This window comes from Doryrhamphus excisus, chromosome 2 (genome assembly GCF_030265055.1).
Source record: "Doryrhamphus excisus isolate RoL2022-K1 chromosome 2, RoL_Dexc_1.0, whole genome shotgun sequence".
Taxonomy (NCBI): domain Eukaryota; kingdom Metazoa; phylum Chordata; class Actinopteri; order Syngnathiformes; family Syngnathidae; genus Doryrhamphus; species Doryrhamphus excisus.
The window spans coordinates 27,865,814-27,884,593 of NC_080467.1; the positions used below are offsets into that span (position 1 = coordinate 27,865,814).

At 45.1% G+C, this 18,780-nt stretch overlaps 2 protein-coding genes across 6 annotated transcripts; one reads left to right on the plus strand and one right to left on the minus strand.

Moving 5' to 3' along the window:
• Positions 1-376: 376 nt before the first annotated feature.
• Positions 377-8,818, minus strand: LOC131109433 (dynein axonemal assembly factor 1 homolog). Of its 4 annotated transcripts, none has more exons than XM_058061443.1 (3): positions 7,683-8,671; positions 3,124-6,163; positions 377-2,442 (listed from the first exon to the last, which is right to left on the minus strand). In XM_058061443.1, exons 1-3 carry the CDS (start codon positions 8,557-8,559, stop codon positions 1,095-1,097), a joined length of 5,265 nt encoding a protein of 1,754 aa, XP_057917426.1. In that variant the 5' UTR covers positions 8,560-8,671; the 3' UTR covers positions 377-1,094. The 4 variants fall into 4 exon arrangements, with proteins under 4 accessions (XP_057917426.1, XP_057917407.1, XP_057917436.1 ...); XM_058061453.1 differs by adding an exon at positions 7,409-7,478 and having other exon boundaries at positions 380-6,163; positions 7,683-7,742; XM_058061433.1 differs by adding an exon at positions 8,705-8,818 and having other exon boundaries at positions 382-6,163; positions 7,683-8,235.
• LOC131109443 (tubulin alpha-1B chain-like) lies at positions 8,614-18,720 on the plus strand. Of its 2 annotated transcripts, none has more exons than XM_058061476.1 (5): positions 8,614-8,984; positions 9,065-9,099; positions 13,275-13,494; positions 13,568-13,716; positions 15,999-18,720. In XM_058061476.1, exons 3-5 carry the CDS (start codon positions 13,377-13,379, stop codon positions 16,941-16,943), a joined length of 1,212 nt encoding a protein of 403 aa, XP_057917459.1. In that variant the 5' UTR covers positions 8,614-8,984; positions 9,065-9,099; positions 13,275-13,376; the 3' UTR covers positions 16,944-18,720. The 2 variants fall into 2 exon arrangements, with proteins under 2 accessions (XP_057917459.1, XP_057917450.1); XM_058061467.1 differs by having other exon boundaries at positions 8,617-8,984; positions 15,975-18,720.
• The last annotated feature ends 60 nt before the right edge of the window (positions 18,721-18,780 follow it).

The window sequence follows — 18,780 nt, forward strand, 5'->3', positions numbered from 1 at the left end:
ACTGTACACCTTTATGACTGTACACCTTAATGATTGTGATGACTACACCTTTATAATTGTGATGACTGTACACCTTTATGACTGATGACTGTACACCTTTGCAATTGGGTCAAAATGTAAAAAACCAAGAAAACCATTTGGACTTACGAGATCCGGACAGAAAGCGGGGGTCCTGTCGTTAACATTAACAGGAAGCACACTTTGAGGCGTACCTGTTTAAATGTTTCAAAAAATAACATGAGACTTGAAAGGCGTGTTCAAAAAGCCACTAGGAAAAATAAAAAAGGAAAAACATACCATAATAGTTTGGTCCTTTTAAAGGAGCACCCGTGGGCGGGGCACATTTGTCTTTCCAATGTGCAGCCTGTCTTTGAAAAAAAAAATGGACAATTTAATATTGAAGCTTAATTAGATGATTAAATTAACTTAAATTAACTAATTAATTAACTATATTTGGATAGACTAGGTACCAATCATTTTTTTAACTTAATAATTCTATTACAAATGTAACTTTTTTTTAGATTCTAGATTTTATTTGGTCCTTTTCAGTTGACATTTGTAAGGATTTGATTAGATCTACCGTACGAACTCCAATGGTGATGATGACATCATAGATCTACCGTACGAACTCCAATGGTGATGATGACATCATAGATCTACCGTACGGACTCCAATGGTGATGATGACATCATAGATCTACTGTACGAACTCCAATGGTGATGATGACATCATAGATCTACCGTACGAACTCCAATGGTGATGATGACATCATAGATCTACTGTACGAACTCAAATGGTGATGATGATGACATCATAGATCTACTGTACGAACTCTAATGGTGATGATGATGACATCATAGATCTACCGTACGAACTCCAATGGTGATGATGACATCATAGATCTACCGTACGAACTCCAATGGTGATGATGACATCATAGATCTACTGTACGAACTCCAATGGTGATGATGACATCATAGATCTACTTTACGAACTCCAATGGTGATGACATCATAGATCTACCGTACGAACTCCAATGGTGATGATGATGACATCATAGATCTACCGTACGAACTCCAATGGTGATGATGACATCAGTCCAGCTCCACAATCAAGCAGCGCAGAGCAGACATTTGAATTGTCTCACATTTTTCCTCCAGCTCCAAAGGCAGTGGCTCCAGGTGATGGTGGAGATCTTCTGGATAGATGAGTGATGAGTCGTGAGGAGGTTCAGTCGGCTCGGAGCAGTCACTTGTTAAGAGAAACAACTCGGTATCTGAGGAACTGATGACCGATCCATCTGCTGACAGGACTTGGATTTTTGGTTTAAACATGCGTAGGTGTGAGAACATTTCCTTCGGAGGGTCCGCATCCTGAAGATCAGGCAGATCATCAATGAAAAGTGGTTCTGCATCCCGCGGTGCAGTCTCTAGGGGACCAGAACCGGGTGCTTCTTCAGGAGAGTCTACCTTCACAGAAGGAAGCTGGTTCTCGTGGCTTACAATTGCTGTGTCATTGCTAAGAACTTGAACCTGAACCTGCTGAAGCAGTTCTTCATCATCTTGGATCTCAACAGACAACTCTTTGTGAAGATGCTCTAATTTAGAGTCTTCAGGTTTTTCGTTGGATTTCTGCGTTTGACTTTGGAAGCTCTCTAATGTGTCCTGGATGAAGTTCTCTGAGTTCTCAACTTTTGGTTCCAAATGCTCAGTTTTCAGTGGCAGTTCAGTCTCCAGGCTGCATGGACCTTCTGCTTCTTCAGGAGAATCTCCCCTCTCAGGGAGCGGCTTCTGATCCTGCTCCTCACTTGACTGGTTCATAGTTGGTTCTCTGGTTTGAGACTGATGCTCCTTCCCATCTTTATCTCCAGACATCTCATCTTGGATCTTGGCCTCAAACCCTCCATCGAGCTGTTCTGATTTGGAATCATCTTCTGGTTTTTCTCCAGATTGCTGTGTTTGACTGTGATGGATCTCCAATGTGTCTTGTATAACGTAGATGTTACCACCAGGTGAATCCACATCCTGAGGATCAGTTAGATTCTCAATGAGTAGTGGGTCTGCATCCTGTAGCCCAGTCTCTAGTGGACCAGGACAATGTGTTCTTTTAGGAGGGTCTACCTTCACTGAAGGAAGCTGGTTGTCATGGTGCTCACTCCCATGGATTACAACGGTTGAAGATTCTCTTCCTGCTTTGATGCAAAGAACCTGATCTTCCTCTCCAATCACACACTGAGCTTGTTCTTCATCTTCCTCAGAACTCTTCACGTGGATCTCAACAGCCAAGCCTTCATCAAGATGGTCTGATTTTGAATCTTCTTCCAGTTCTTCATTGGAATGCTGTGTTGGACTCTGGTGGATGAAGAGTGTGTCCTGCACGAAGCTCTGCATGTCATCAGAAGGTGGTTCCACATCCTGTAGCCCGGCTGCCATTGGATGAGGGGAATGTGGTTCTTCAGAAGAATCAACCCTCAAAGAAGGAAGATCTCTTCTTTTATCTCCAAGAACCTGATTATCCGCTTCATCCACCTGCTGAAGAAGTTCATCCTGTTCTTCAGATATCATATCTTTGATCTTGTCCTTCAACTCTTCCTGAAGCTGCTCTGATTCGGCATTTTCCTGGTTTTCATTGGTCTGCTGTGTCGTCTGGTTGTGGAAACATTCCTCATGGTTCTCCACTGTGGCCTGCACAAAGCTCTGGATGTTTCCAGCAGGTTGTTCATCATCTCGGAGAGCAGGAACATCATCACGGTGCTGTGATTGTACTTCCTGTATCCCAGTTGCCATTGAATGAGGGGAATGTGGTTCTTCAGAAGAATCAACCCTCACAGAAGGAAGGTCTCTTCCTCTTTGATCTCCAAGAACCTGATTATCATCTTCATCCAACTCTTCTTCAGATATCTTATCTTTGGTCTTGTCCTCCAACTCTTCCTTAAGCTGCTCTGGTTCGGATTTGAAGACTTTGTTATTTTCCTGGTTGTGGACCCACTCCTCATGGTTCTCCACTGTGGCCTGCACAAAGCTCTGGATGTTTCCAGCAGGTTGTTCATCATCTCGGAGAGCAGGAACATCATCACGGTGCTGTGATTCTACTTCCTGTATCCCAGTTGCCATTGGATGAGGAGAATGTGGTTCTTCAGAAGAATCAACCCTCACAGAAGGAAGATCTCTTCCTCTTTGATCTCCAAGAACCTCATTATCATCTTCATCCACCTGCTGAAGAAGTTCATCCTCTTCTTCAGATATCTTATCTTTGGTCTTGTTCTCCAACTCTTCCTTAAGCTGCTCTGGTTCGGATTTGAAGGCTTTGTCATTTTCCTGGTTGTAGACCCACTCCTCATGGTTCTCCACTGTGGCCTGCACAAAGCTCTGGATGTTTCCAGCAGGTTGTTCATCATCTCGGAGAGCAGGAACATCGTCACGGTGCTGTGACTCTACTTCCTGTATCCCAGTTGTACTGGAGGTGAGTGGTTTTTCAGAGAGATCTACCCTCACGGAAGGAAGCTCCTGTACTGCTGTATCTCTGAGAACCTGATTATCATCTTCATCCACCTGCTGAAGAAGTTCATCCTCTTCTTCAGATATCTTATCTTTGGTCTTGTCCTCCAACTCTTCCTGCTCTGGTTCGGATTTGAAGACTTTTTCATTTTCCTGGTTTTCATTGGTCTGCTGTGTCATCTGGTTGTGGAAACACTCCTCATGGTTCTCCACTGTGGCCTGCACAAAGCTCTGGATGTTTCCAGCAGGTTCTCCAACATCCCAGAGAGCAGGAGCATCCTCAGCATGCAGTGGTTCTTCATCCTGCTGTCCAGTCTCCTGTGGACATGGACCTTCGGTTGTAGATTCTCCTCCTGCTTCATCACCAGGAAGTCCATACTCTTCTCCATCGGCCTGCTGAGTCTGTTCATCTTCATCTGCACACGTGTTGACCTCTGAACTCTTTTCCTGGATTTCATCACATTGCAGTGTCTCCACCTGTGTCTCCAGTGTGTCCTTCACAACGCTATGAATGTTCTGGGCAGATGCTTCCACATCTCCAAGAATATGAAGAGACATTTGCGGTGGCTCGATGTCCTCCAGTCTAGTCCCAGGTCCAGGAGGACTTAGCGGTTCTTTGGGTGAGTCTCCCTGGGTTTGATGTTCATCTTTCAAATGACTCACAATTTTAGGTTTTCTTTTCGTTTCATCACCAAGAACGTGATGCTCCTCTCCATCAGCGTGTTCATCTTCCTCGGACATCTTATCTTCAATCTTGGCCTCCAAACCTTCAACAAGTTCTGAGTTTTGGATGCTTGGTTGCGGTGTGGATTGACCTGAGACCTCGTATGCTTCCAACATGTCCTTCACACAGATATGGATGTTCTCAAAAGGTGGTTCTACATCCTCAAGAACAGGTACAATATTTGTGTGTACTGTTTGTGGTTCCTGCAGTCCAATCTCCAGAGGACCAGGATCATCTGGGTTTTTAGGAGCTTCTACTTCCACAGAGGGATGTTGATTCTCCTGGTCTTTGCCCTCGTAGCTTAATGTTTCAGGTTCAACCTCTGTTTCATCACAAGGAACATGAGACTCTTCTCCATCGGCTTGTTGAGCATGTTCTTCAAACATCTCAAATTCCATCAGTGTCTCTCCTCTTTCCTCAAATTGCTCTGATTTGGAGTCTTTGCAGATTTCTTGGTTTTCGTTGGGTTGACTGTGGAGAAACTCCTCATGGACCTCCGGTGTGTCTTGCACAAAGATGGCTGCAGAAGGTGGCCCATCGATGTATAGAAGGTCTGCTTCCTCCACGCCAGACCCCGTGGAAGCAGGAACCTTTAGCTCTTCGGGAGGGTCTCCACTGACAGAGACCTGTTGCTTCCTTTCATTGTTTGCAAACGTTGGAAGTTCTCTTTCTGGTTCTTTGACAAGATGGACCTGGTCCTCCTCACCATCTGCATGCTGAGCTCTTTCAGCTTCGTATATTTTATCTTCATCTTCAGCCTCCAAGTCATCAAGATGGTTTGTTTCAGGGTTTTCATTTTGCTGGTTTCCTTCAGATAGATTTGTTTGTTTCTGGAGAAACTTCTCATGGGAGTCCACTTTGTCCCACACAAAGTTGTGACTAGGTGGTTTCGCATCTTCAAGAATAGCAAGATCATCAACATGCGGCAACCGTGCATCCTCCTGTACAGTCATTAGAGTGCTGGGATTTTGTAGCGCCAACTCCGCTACAAGAACCTTCTGTTGGTCGTCGTTAGCATGACTCACAATTGTCGGTTCTCTTCTAGTTTCATCCCTGAGAACCTGATTGTCCTGAACATCTACCTGATGAGCATGTTCATCGAGTTTCTCAGACTCCAACTCTTCATCAAGTTGATCTGCTTTGCTTTCTTGGTTTTCTTTGGACAGTGGTCTTGTTTGACTTTGGAGGAACTCTTTATGGACTTCCAGCGAGTCCTGAGCTGAGCTTTGGATGTTGGGAGAAGGTGATTCCACATCCTCAAGAACAGGAAGCTCATCAACATCAACATGCTCAGTGGGTTCCATGGAAGGAAGCTTCTTCTCGTTTTCATTGTTCGCATTACTTGCAATTGTTGGTTCTCTTGTTTCATCACAGAGGACCTTCTCTTCATGGTCGACCTGCTGAGTCTGTTCACCAACTTTCTCAGACATCTTCCTTCCAGCCTCCAAATCTTCATCAAGCTGATCTGCTTCATTTTCTTTGGACAACCCTTCATGGCCAACTAATGCGTCCTGCACTAAGCTTTGGATGCTTGGAGAAGATGGATCGGCAAGATCATCGGCATGCAGCAACTCCGCATCATTCAGTTCCGTCTCCGATGGACTTGCTCCTTGCGGGTCTTCCGTGACTAAACGAAGTTGGTTCTCATGATGTGCATCCTCACAGTTTACGATTGTTGGAAGTTCACAGATAACCTGATCCTCTACTTGACTTCCATCAGCCTGCTCAAGATGTTCTTCATCTTCCTCAGACATCTTATCTTCGGACTCTAGCTTGTCTGCCTCTAAGTCTTCATCATTTCCATGGTTTGCATCACACTGAATTGTTTGACTTTGAAGAAACTCCTCATGGGCGTCCAAGGAGTTCTGCACAAAGCTGTGGATGTTCTCAGCAGATGATTCCTCACAAGATGTGTCGGACATGAGGGATGACTGAAGCTCACCTGAAAGGAAACAAAATTCATTCATTCATTTTCTAATGCTTTTTCCTCACGAGGGTGCTGGAGCCTATCCCAGCTGTCTTCAGGCGAGAGGCGGGGTACACCCTGGACTGGTGGCCAGCCAATCACAGGGCACATATAGACAAACAACCATTCACACTCACATTCATACCTATGGACAATTTGGAGTAATGCTAATTAACCTAGCATGTTTTTGGAATGTGGGAGGAAACCGGAGTACCCCGTGAGAAAACCCACGCATTCACGGGGAGAACATGCAAACTCCACAAAGGGTGGAATTGAACCCTGGTCTCCTAGCTGTGATGTCTGCGCGCTAACCACTTGACCGCCGTGCCCCAAAAAAATGTGCAAAAATAGTTGCAATTTTTCCCACAGGAAATAATTTAAATCTGTTCCAGACACCCAAAAATATTACCAAAAATACATTTTTTTGAGAAAACATGTAATAAGAATGGAAATATTCATAAATAATGGATTGAACTTATTAAAATTCATTCAGTCATTCATTTTTTACCGCTTTTTCCTCACGAGGGTCGCGGGGGTGCTGTAGCCTATCCCAGCTGTCTTCGGGCGAGAGGCGGGGTACACCCTGGACTGGTGGCCAGCCAGCCAATCACAGGGCACATATAGACAAACAACCATTCACACTCACATTCATACCTATGGACAATTTGGAGTCGCTAATTAACCTAGCATGTTTTTTTGGAATGTGGGAGGAAACCGGAGTACCCGGCGAGAAAACCCATGCATGCAAACTCCACACAGAGATGGCCGAGGGTGGAATTGAACCCTGGTCTCCTGACCGCCGTGCCACTCCCAACAAAAAAAACAAAAATGTGCAAAAATAGTTGCAATTTTTCCCATAGGAAATAATCTAAATCTGTTCCAGACACCCAAAAATGTTACCAAAAATAATTTTTTTTGAGAAAATATGTAATAAGAATGGAAATATTTATAAATAATGGATTGAACTTATTAAAATTCATTCATTTTCTACCGCTTTTTCCTCACGAGGGTCGCGCGGGGTGCTGGAGCCTATCCCAGATGTCTTCGGGCGAGAGGTAGGGTACACCCTGGACTGGTGGCCAGCCAATCACAGGGCACATATAGACAAACAACCATTCACACTCACATTCATACCTATGGACAATTTGGAGTCGCTAATTAACCTAGCATGTTTTTTTTGGAATGTGGGAGGAAACCGGAGTACCCGGTGAGAAAACCCACGCATGCAAACTCCACACAGAGATGGCCGAGGGTGGAATTGAACCCTGGTCTCCTGATCGCCGTGCCACTCCTAACAAAAAAAACAAAAATGTGCAAAAATAGTTGCAATTTTTCCCATAGGAAATAATCTAAATCTGTTCCAGACACCCAAAAATGTTACCAAAAAATACATTTTATTAAGAAAACATGTAATAAGAATGGAAATATTTATAAATAATGGATTGAACTTATTAAAATTAAATTCAATAATTTCTCATATTTATCAAAATCTCACCTCTCTCCGCTTCCTCTTTAAGACGTAGTTTCCTCTGGGCTTTCTTCTTCAGTAACGCCAAAGCATCCAAGCTGTCCCGGATTTTCTTCCTATCCTGGTTGTCCCACTGCTCCCTCTCCTTGCGCTCCCCCTCCAGGCCACCAAGCGCCCAGGCCTCAGCGCAGGCTCTATCCCTGGGGAAGACCGGCCTGTCGTCCAGGAAGGTGAGCTGCTTGAGTCGGATAATGAGGGTCTTCCTGTAGTTGGGAATTCTGGTCACCACTTTGTTCCCCATCAGATTCAGAACACGTAATTCCGGCATGGCCTCAAAGACCGGAAGAATGTCTGGCTCGTATAGGAGGTTGTGGGACAGATCCAAAACTGTGATGGCCCCACACTGGCTCAGATGTTGAATGTCATCCACAACCTCCAGTTTGTTATGTGAGATCTGCAGGGTGCTGAGTTGAGGCAGGCAGGAGATGTTCTCGATGGTGTTGATGTAGTTGTTGGAGACATTCAGGGAGCAGAGCTTCTGCAGCGGGGCCAGGTTCTCCAGCTTCTGGATCAGGTTCTGCTGCAGGAAGAGGCAGCGGAGGTTAATCTGAGCGTCCAGGTTCTCGATACGTTGCAAGCCGTTGCTCTCCAGCCACAAACACTTGAGACCGGTGTACTCCTCCAAGTTCTCAATGGTGGAGAAACCTTTGAAGTGAAGGTAGAGCGTGTCATTCAAATATGGCGTAGAATACAGTTTGTTCTGCTTGCAGTGGTCCTTCAAGAACTTCTTTGTCATTCTCGGACCGGTTTTTAGTTTTTTTTCTTGACATTGACTTTTTACAAAGGTTGTCTCAGCCTCGCCGCAACCACTCAATGAAATCCGCTTCGACGCTGCTTTTTCCATAGCGTCCCTGAACTCAGCAATGCTAACGTGAAGTTAAGCTAACTTGTAGCCTGACGTCCGCTACAATCCTTCTAAAGGCGTTTTCCGACGAAAGAAAAAGTGCCAATTAAAGCTATAAGGCGGTGTTCTGTTCGGTTATACTCACACTGACGTCACCAGAAGTGCAGCTTTATCACGAAACGGAAGAAAAGCGGCGAGCGGGACGTCACATAGCTAACAGGCGCGCACGTCCTTTGAACGTCGCGCTGACGTGTCTGTGTCACGCGCCCGTAGTGACGTCACCCGCTGTGGTCCACAGTTGGCCTCGTGCAGGCGGGTGGAGGGACCCGACCGCCGGCATCCATTATCACTACGAGTACCATGAAAGTCACGCCAGGAGAGTACCTGCTGTGGTGTGCCCTTAGAGCCCTCGTCCGCCTTCGTCGGTACGCCATTACACTTTTAAGATTTTTATAAAAAATATATTGAACTTATTATTATTTAACTTCAACACTTTGTTTTACAGGGCTGTTATTAACCACCGGCACCTTTTCTTGAAAGGTACAGTTTGGAAAACACACAACAGACCACTCACTTAAGTAGAATGCTCACCTCCACCAAGTCCTTTCAAGGAAAACTGCACTTATTTGGAATTATGTGAAACATGAACACACGTGTTAATCTTTGATGTATTCTGAAGATACCAAAACAGATAAAAAAGACAGCTAAGAATGCATGTAATGGGACGCATAATTAACCAAATTATCCAGTCGTTTTCTATGCCGCTTATCGTCATTATTAGGGTCGCATGGGTATGCTGGAGCCTATCCCAGCTGTCTTTGTCCAAAAGGCGGTCGCCAGCCAATCACAGGGTACATATAGACAAACAACCATTCACACTCACATTCATACCTATGGCTAATTTGGAGTCGCTAATTAAAACTAGCATGTTTTGAGTACCCGGAGAACTCCACACAGAGATGCCCAAGTGGAAATTCGTCATCCCGATCTCCTGACTGTGTGGCCGACATGCTAACCATTCGGCCACTGTGCAGCTAATTAACCGACAACATTATATTACTATTACTATTGTTACGCCGAAGAATTACGTGACTGGCGTAGTGACACCTAGCTACACCACACCCGGCTAGCTACTAGCGTCACAAGCTCACATTGCATCAGATCTCTACTGAAAGCTAACGCTACATATTGGAGCTGCTGCTGTGTTTATATTTTTGAGTTTGAATAAGGTAACGCTAGGTGTAGCGTTTCTTGAACTACCCCCAGGAAGGAAGTTCCAGTAATGCTTAAGATTACCATAATACTTATTATTACATCTACATTATCATGAATCTGATACTGCATGGTCACAGCATGGATAAAAAAACATAAAATTAACTCATTCAATACAAAAGATGTATTCATATATTTTAATAAACCCGAAAGCCCGATCCCAAAGATATTTATATTATATTGCAGTAAAAGTTGTGTTATCACAGCACAATTTTTACTGCAATATAATATAAATATAATATAATAATATAATATAAATGGCCGCAGGGTACCGTGCGTGCACACACTCATGTGTGAAAAATGTAAATAGTTCATGGTGTTATATTTGTAAATAAATGAATATTTGGCTGTAAACCCTTTTTGTGTTTACATCGTGGAATAGTTTCGATATTTCCGCTGTCACAAAAGCTAAATATTTGTCTATGCTTGAAATTTATTTTTTCAGAGAAAGCTGTTTTTTTTTAGTTGGCAACTGATATTTCCCATGTTCTATTGCTGATTGCTAAAGAACGGAAACAGGTAGAAACAAACTTTTTTTTCCCAATGAAAGATTCTAATCTTTCTTTTGGTATGTTCCATGTTTATAAAGCCATCGAGCACAATATTCCGTTTGCGCTGAAATATCAGTCAAAACTGTCTGAAATGGTCGCTACTGAAGGGGTTTTTAATTCCTTCATTTTCTACCGCTTTTTCCTCACGAGGGTCGCGGGGGATGCTGGAGCCTATCCCAGCTGTCTTCGGGCGAGAGGCGGGGTACACCCTGGACTGGTCGCCAGCCAATCACAGGGCACATATAGACAAACAACCATTCACACTCACATTCATACCTATGGATAATTTGGAGTCGCTAATTAACCTAGCATGTTTTTGGAATGTGGGAGGAAACCGGAGTACCCGGAGAAAACCCACGCATGCACGGGGAGAACATGCAAACTCCACACAGAGATGGCCGAGGGTGGAATCGAACCCTGGTCCTCCTAGCTGTGAGGTCTGTGCGCTAACCACACGATCGCCGTGCCGCCCTGAAGGGGTTTTCTTTTGAAAAATTGGGATTGAATGAGTTAACAGCAGGCTTTGTAGGTGGAATAAGTATCCCATTTGGTGCATTCAGGAGCGGCCTCTTTTTATCTCTTTGTGTATCTTTAGAATGAAAGAAGAAAGACATGTGTTCATGTGTCACGTAAGATTTGTCAATAATGAGCAAAAGTGCAAAAAAAAGTCAATTTTTCCTGTAATTGGCATTTGTAACAAATTGTAGATCTCAGTAAACAAAACAAAACTAATTGAAAGTTACTTGGTGGAGGCAGTAATAAAGTCATTTTGTGTTTATTAAAGCCATAAATCCATAATCAAATGCTACTTTGGCATACTTGCAACATGAAAAGTTGTCAAAAAGATCCATTTAAAATGTAATGAATGTGTGAATTAAATTGCAGCTAGAAAGTGGAGGTATACAGTCAGAGGACGCCCTTGAGCATGAACTCAAGCTCCTGACAAAAAGACCACTTTGATTGGCCCGCTAGGAACAGGAATCACAACAGCTGGAATTAGCATCTAAGCTAGCTAGAGTCATAGAAACAACTTGCTACTTAACGCAGGACTCAAAACATCTGAGACAGTTTGTCATCTGTCAGTCATATCATTTCAACTGTAACTCTTCTTCTGCTTCAGGAGAACATGGTGAGTGCTAAAAGGCTTTTTTCTCCCTCCGAGCAGGAAGTCGGGTTCACTAAATTTGAGCTTTTCAAGCGGCGGAATTGGTACGGGAGCCAAATATGTCGCGGTCTCTTGATTATGTTAAATTAAATTAATTAAATAGACATATTTAAAAAATTTGCTTCGGCGGCCGCAACGGATTCAACGTGAGCCCGGGGTAACAATTATCGAGCCTCACTCTCGAGGTTCCTTAAAATTAAATGACACTTAGAATTCTATCAATTGTTCGAAATAGATTGTTGAATAATCACATTTTTTAGCCGTTGAGCCAAAGTAAGGTGCAGTACATATCTGCCACCAGCAGAGGCACTGTTTATCCAATTACAGTAAACCTCGGATATATCGGATTCAATTGTTCCCACTGGTTTTGTCCGATATAAGCGAAATCCGTTATATGCGTATACCGGAAAATGTCCGTTTTCCGCATATATCGGATTTATATCCGGTATATGCGTAAATCGGATTTTATCCGTTATAAAAAGGCACTCCCTTGACTATGTTTCCAATGTACCTGGACGCGCAGGCAACGCTGCAAACGCTGCAAATGACGTCGCATAGCGGCCTGTCACGATTCGGCGAATCGGAGCGCCACGATGCGGCCATCCGATATATGCGAGGGAAAATTAATGGAAATGCATTGGAACGGGACTGGAGATTTTGTCCGAAATAGGCGAAATCCGTTATAAAAAATCCGATATATGCAATGAATTTTTATTGGAAATGCATTACAGAAAAATTGGTTCTTTTTTATCTGTCCGTTGTGAGCGAATTTCCGATATATCCGAGTCCGATATAGCCGAGGTTTACTGTACTATTTCAACTACGTTCGTCCGTAATCAAAACCAGAGTTCAGAACATTCTCATTAGAACCTTCTCTGTTCGCATTAGAACCCGTAAAGCAGGGGTCTCAAACTCAATTTACTTGGGGGCCACTGGAGCTCGGGGCTGGGTGAGACTGGGCCGCATCAGGTTTTCCAAAAAAAAAAAAAAACGCATTTATTAAAAACAGAAAAACGAATAAACTTTGCAAAATAAGATGAAAAATAAACAAATCAAGAATAAAGAAAATCAATCAGTAATAAATGAATAAATATACTAATAATAAAAGGCAAATAATAAAAACTTGAGAAACCACATATAGTTGGTGGGTAGACAAATTATTTTTTTCACATTAAAATGAACAAAGCATTATTAGAGCCCTGTAGACATGACAAAACACGACTATAGTCACATTTATACTCTTTTTATTTACAACATATTGCGCAACTGCAGGGTCTTGAGACACATGCTAACTCGCAAAACTAGAGAGCTAGCGACCTAAACGGTAGCCTTCCAAGTTATTTCCTTTAAACTTAAATAGCCAAAAACTTACCACTTCCACACGGATAGGGAGGATAACTATTAACAGTTATTTAACCTTTAACATGAACATTAATCAAACGTAATCATTTTTTCTGGGTACATAATGCCATACAGCATCCATATCAAACTTGCGCGGGAAACTTTCATATCAAGGCGGGGGCCTCAAACTAGTGTGCCCGCGGGCCGTGTGTTTGAGACCCCTGCCGTAAAGCAAACTTTATCCAGCGCCAATCCCAAAAATATAAACCTATATAAGTTTTACAGCTGTCCATTGTCCGGCAGAAGTCGGCCTGGAAGGATGTAGGAAGTCTTTCAAAGTAGTTTTCCGTAACTCCTAAGAAGAGTTGTTATCCCCACTTCCACAGCGCGAGTGTATCTCTATCCATGTGGGCCAAGCTGGCGTTCAGATCGGCAATGCCTGCTGGGAGCTTTACTGCCTGGAACATGGCATCCAGCCAGACGGACAGATGCCCAGCTCAAAAGCGTACGGAGGTGACGGCTCCTCCAACACCTTCTTCAGTGAAACCGGATCCGGGAAACATGTCCCCAGAGCGGTTTTTGTAGACCTGGAGCCCACCGTCATCGGTAAACTCAAATTGTCAAATCAGTGCAGCTTTGTGGACGTCATATTCATATGCATGATTTTTTTTCCTCTTAGATGAGGTACGCACCGGAACATATCGGAAGCTCTTCCATCCCAATCAGCTGATCACCGGCAAGGAGGATGCGGCCAACAACTACGCCCGCGGACACTACACCATCGGCAAGGAGATCATTGAGCTGGTGGCGGATAAGATTCATAAACTGGTGAGCGGCTGCGATTGCGGTGTCATCTTTTTATTATATTCAAATTCGGAATTTTAAGGATCTTGCTCGGGAAGTTGAAAACAAAACATGGAAAAAAACTGCAACCATTGCTGGAGCCTATCCCAGTTGTCTTTGGGCGAGAGGCGGGGTACACCCTGGACTGGTGGCCAGCCAATCACAGGGCACATATAGACAAACAACCATTCACACTCACATTCATACCTATGGACAATTTGGAGTCGCTAATTAACCTAGCATGTTTTTGGAATGTGGGAGGAAACCGGAGTACCCGGAGAAAACCCACGCATGCACGGGGAGAACATGCAAACTCCACACAGAGATGGCCGAGGGTGGAATTGAACCCTGGTCTCCTAGCTGTGAGGTCTGCACGCTAAACACTTGATCACCGTGCCGCCCCAGTCTTATTGTTCATTCATTCATTCATTCATTTTCTACCGCTTTTTCCTCACGAGGGTCGCGGGGGTGCTGGAGCCTATCCCAGCTGTCTTTGGGCGAGAGGCGGGGTACACCCTGGACTGGTGGCCAGCCAATCACAGGGCACATATAGACAAACAACCATTCACACTCACATTCATACCTATGGACAATTTGGAGTCGCTAATTAACCTAGCATGTTTTTGGAATGTGGGAGGAAACCGGAGTACCCGGAGAAAACCCACGCATGCACGGTGAGAACATGCAAACTCCACACAGAGATGGCCCGAGGGTGGAATTGAACCCTGGTCTCCTAGCTGTGAGGTCTGCGCTCTAACCACTCGACCACCGAATTATATTTTTCAATTATCAAATGTCTTGGAAATAATTCCAATGGCGTCCGAAGCTTCAGACTGTGCTTTCCAACGATATGAGTTCCATCCATCCATTTTTCCTCCGCTTATCCGGGTCCGTGTCGCGGGGGCAGCAGTCTTAGTAGGGAACCCCAGACTTCCCGGTCCCCGGCCACCTCCTCCAGCTCCACTGGGAGGACACCAAGAAGGCGTTCCCAGGCCAGCTGTGAGACATAATCCCTCCAGCGTGTACTAGGTCTACCCCGGGGGCCTTTTCCCGGCTGGGCTGGGCAGGGCATACCCGGAACACCTCACCAGGGAGGCGTCCGGGAGGCATCCGGACTAGATGCCCAAGCCACCTCAACTGACTCCTCTCGATGTGGAGGAGAAGCGGCTCTACTCTTAGCCCCTCCTGGATCACTGAGCTCCTCACCCTATCTCTTAGGGTGAGTCCAGATACCCTACGGAGGAAACTCATTTCAGCCATTTCATTTGTATCCGCGATCTCATTTTTTCGGTCATGACCCAAAGCTCATGACCATAGGTGAGGGTGGGAACAGAGATCGACCGGTAAATTGAGAGCTTTGCCCTCCGGCTCAGTTCTCTTTTCACCACGACGGTCCGGTACAGCAACCGCATTACTGCCGAAGCTGCACAGATCCGTCTGTCGACCTCCCGCTCCCACTTTCCCTCACTCGTGAACAAGACCCCGAGATACTTAAACTCCTCCACCCGGGGACAGGACCTCATTCCCAACCCTTTTCCGACTGAGAACCATGGCCTCTGATTTGGAGGTACTGAGTCTCATCCCACGATATGAGTGACTACGGTAAAACAAGGCAGGAACCGACTGGAGGACTGATTCCCAGTCGGTTCCCAGACTGATTTACAGAGGGGAGGGCAACAGTGCGACACTAGGGGGCGCAAACATGCGAAACATTACCAAAACTCAAAACAAATGAGCATCTCAGAAAACACAAAAAAAGACTGAAGAAATTCTAATCACACAAACCGAAAAGAGAACGTACCAAAGCCCAGATGGACAGGAATGGGGGCCAATAATGGTGGCATCCATCTTACACCGCTTATCCGGGGTCTGGTCCGGGGCAGCAGCCTAAGTAGGGAAGACTTCTGTCTCTCGGGTTCCATCCAGGGTGATCCATCCATCTCCTCCCAGTGGATCCCAGGCTTGTTAAGAGACAGTCATTGACTCTGCCCTCCTACTGGTTGGAGGTGTTCCGAACACTTCCCCAGGTAGGGATCCTGACCAGATGACCCAGATCTGGCAGTGGTTGTACTTCGAGTTTCACCCGGATGAGAGTCCTTTTGGACTTAGGTCTAAGAGAGGACATTGAAATGATTATCTCTAAATGTGTGAGTGTGCATGGTGTGTTGACATAGTCACCAGTTAACCACAAATCAGTACCATACGTAATCATAAAAACATTTAGTTTTTCCCTTTGTCCCCAGGCTGACTTGTGCTCCGGTCTTCAGGGATTCCTGGTGTTCCACAGCTTCGGCGGTGGCACCGGCTCCGGTTTCACTTCCCTGTTGATGGAGCGTCTCTCTGTCGACTACGGCAAAAAATCCAAGTTGGAGTTCTCCATTTACCCGGCTCCCCGGGTTTCTACGGCGGTGGTCGAGCCGTACAACGCAATCCTGACCACACACACCACCCTGGAGCACTCGGACTGCGCCTTCATGGTGGACAACGAGGCTATCTACGACATCTGCCACAGGAACCTGGACATCGAACGCCCCACGTACACTAACCTGAACAGGCTAATCAGTCAGATCGTGTCCTCCATCACCGCCTCGCTTCGCTTCGACGGCGCCCTCAACGTGGATCTGACGGAGTTCCAGACCAACCTGGTGCCCTACCCCCGCATCCACTTCCCTCTGGCCACGTACGCCCCCGTCATCTCCGCCGAGAAAGCGTACCACGAGCAGCTCTCGGTGGGTGAAATCACCAACTCCTGCTTCGAGCCGGCCAACCAGATGGTGAAGTGCGACCCCCGCCACGGAAAGTACATGGCGTGCTGTCTCTTGTACCGTGGCGACGTGGTGCCGAAAGACGTCAACGCCGCCATCAACACCATCAAACATAGACGCACCATCCAATTTGTGGACTGGTGCCCCACCGGCTTCAAGGTTGGCATCAACTACCAGCCGCCCACCGTGGTCCCCGGCGGGGACCTGGCCAAAGTCCAGAGAGCCGTATGCATGCTCAGCAACACCACCGCCATCGCCGAGGCCTGGGCCCGCCTGGACCACAAGTTTGACCTCATGTACTCCAAGCGCGCCTTCGTGCACTGGTATGTGGGTGAAGGCATGGAGGAGGGGGAGTTCACCGAGGCCAGGGAGGACATGGCTGCCCTGGAGAAGGACTATGAGGAGGTTGGGGCCGACTCCATCGACGAGGCGGGCGAAGAAGCATGACATTTTGAAAAGGAGATGAAAAATTAATGGACAGCATTTTTGTCTCGTTTTAAAATGAAATGAACGCTTGTCTTTAAAAAGCATTGCTGCCATGTTAGCTTCATAATCAAGCATTACGGCTAAAATATTAGTTGAAAAATGAAATTATGTGACTTGGCAGGAATGTATAGTTTCACCCACGCTAGCTTGTAAGGACATTTATTCCGAATGCATAGTTTCCTTGCATGGAAAAAGAAAATAAACCTGGAAGAATAATTACAATCTTTATGAAAAGACTGCATGGTGGTGAGTGGTTATAGCATGTTGGCCACGCAGTCAGGAGTTTGAATCTCCACTTGGGCATCTTCTTCCACAAACATGCATGCTATGTTATTTGGTGACTAAATTGTCCATACATGCTACCTTATAAGGACATTTATTCCAAATGCCTATAGTTTCCTTGCATGGAAAATGAAAATAAATCTGGAAGAATAATTACAATCTTTATGAAAAGAAAAGGGCGGCACGGTGGTCAAGTGGTTAGCGCGCAGACCTCACAGCTAGGAGACCGGGGTTCAATTCCACCCTCGGCCATCTCTGTGTGGAGTTAGCATGTTCTCCCCGTGCATGTGTGGGTTTTGTCCGGGTACTCTGGTTTCCTCCCACATTCCAAAAACATGCTAGGTTAATTAGCGACTCCAAATTGTCCATAGGTATGAATGTGAGTGTGAATGGTTGTTTGTCTATATGTGCCCTGTGATTGGCTGGCCACCAGTCCAGGGTGTACCCCGCCTCTCGCCCGAAGACAGCTGGGATAGGCTCCAGCACCCCCCACGACCATCGTGAGGAAAAGCGGTAGAAAATGAATTAAAGGCTACATGGTGGTTAAGTGGTTATAGCATGTTGGCCATGCAGTCAGGAGTTTGAATCTCCACTTGGGCATCTCTGGAGTTTGCATGTTCTCCCACAAACATGCATGCTAGGTTAATTGGCGACTCTAAATTATCCATAGGTATGAATCTTGAGTGTGAATGGTTGTTTGTCTATATGTGCCCTGTGATTGGCTGGCCAATCCAGGTAAAGATGGATGGATTAAAAGAAAAACAACCTAAAAATGCTCGATTTTCAATTAAAACTGAACTTAATTCAATTTCCACAACAGATCCTCTATCTACATTCCCAAATATTTCATAAACCAATATCCCAATGTATTGCTAAGTATTGGATAAAAACTGCTTGAGGGTGTATATTCCAATGTGGTTGTGCTTTGCACACCAATAAGAGACCGGAAATGACAGAAGTTTCCTGTTCAAAGTCTTGTACCACTTCCAGGTGGGCACCATACATTCAAACAAGACCACTAGTCTGCATGCAATGGCAGTATTGGTTGGTGCAAGGGAGACACCCAAAGGCTACGCACGGTACTGCACCTTGGACGGACTAGTGTAAATTAAATTTGCTCAACAGCACCCTCTAAAGGACGTCCTGAGAATTACAAGCAATTGTAACAATGGCAATGAGTAGGAAATGAGTCTTAATAATGAGAGTGCATCAGTGCTAACCAGTTCAACTAGTAAATATGAAGTACGACCGAAAGTATACTAAGTTCTATGTGAAGTATTTCCATAATTGCCTCGTATTAACTCTCTAACAAGATCTCAGTATATAGACTGGTCATATATCTCATCTCGTTTCATATTATCTACATACTGTATTGTATATAACTCTGGAAAAACAGTTGATTTTGTTAATACTTGGGTTGTTTATATTGTTTATTTTTCTATATTGTGTATTTTGTACTGCTTAACTGACTCTGTACGCTTGCTGCTGTGCAATACAAATTTCCCCAATGAGGGAC

What these genes read in the sequence shown, in the direction of transcription:
- LOC131109433 (XM_058061424.1), bottom strand. Translation starts at nt 8,559, where the DNA reads ATGGAAAAAGCAGCGTCGAAGCGGATTTCATTGAGTGGTTGCGGCGAG. An exon ending in TAAAGAGGAAGCGGAGAGAG is followed by an intron (nt 6,164 to 7,682) that starts GTGAGATTTTGA and finishes GTTTCCTTTCAG; the next exon opens with GTGAGCTTCAGTCATCCCTC.
- LOC131109443 (XM_058061467.1), top strand. Translation starts at nt 13,377, where the DNA reads ATGCCCAGCTCAAAAGCGTACGGAGGTGACGGCTCCTCCAACACCTTC. An exon ending in CCTGGAGCCCACCGTCATCG is followed by an intron (nt 13,495 to 13,567) that starts GTAAACTCAAAT and finishes TTTTCCTCTTAG; the next exon opens with ATGAGGTACGCACCGGAACA. An exon ending in CGGATAAGATTCATAAACTG is followed by an intron (nt 13,717 to 15,974) that starts GTGAGCGGCTGC and finishes CTTTGTCCCCAG; the next exon opens with GCTGACTTGTGCTCCGGTCT.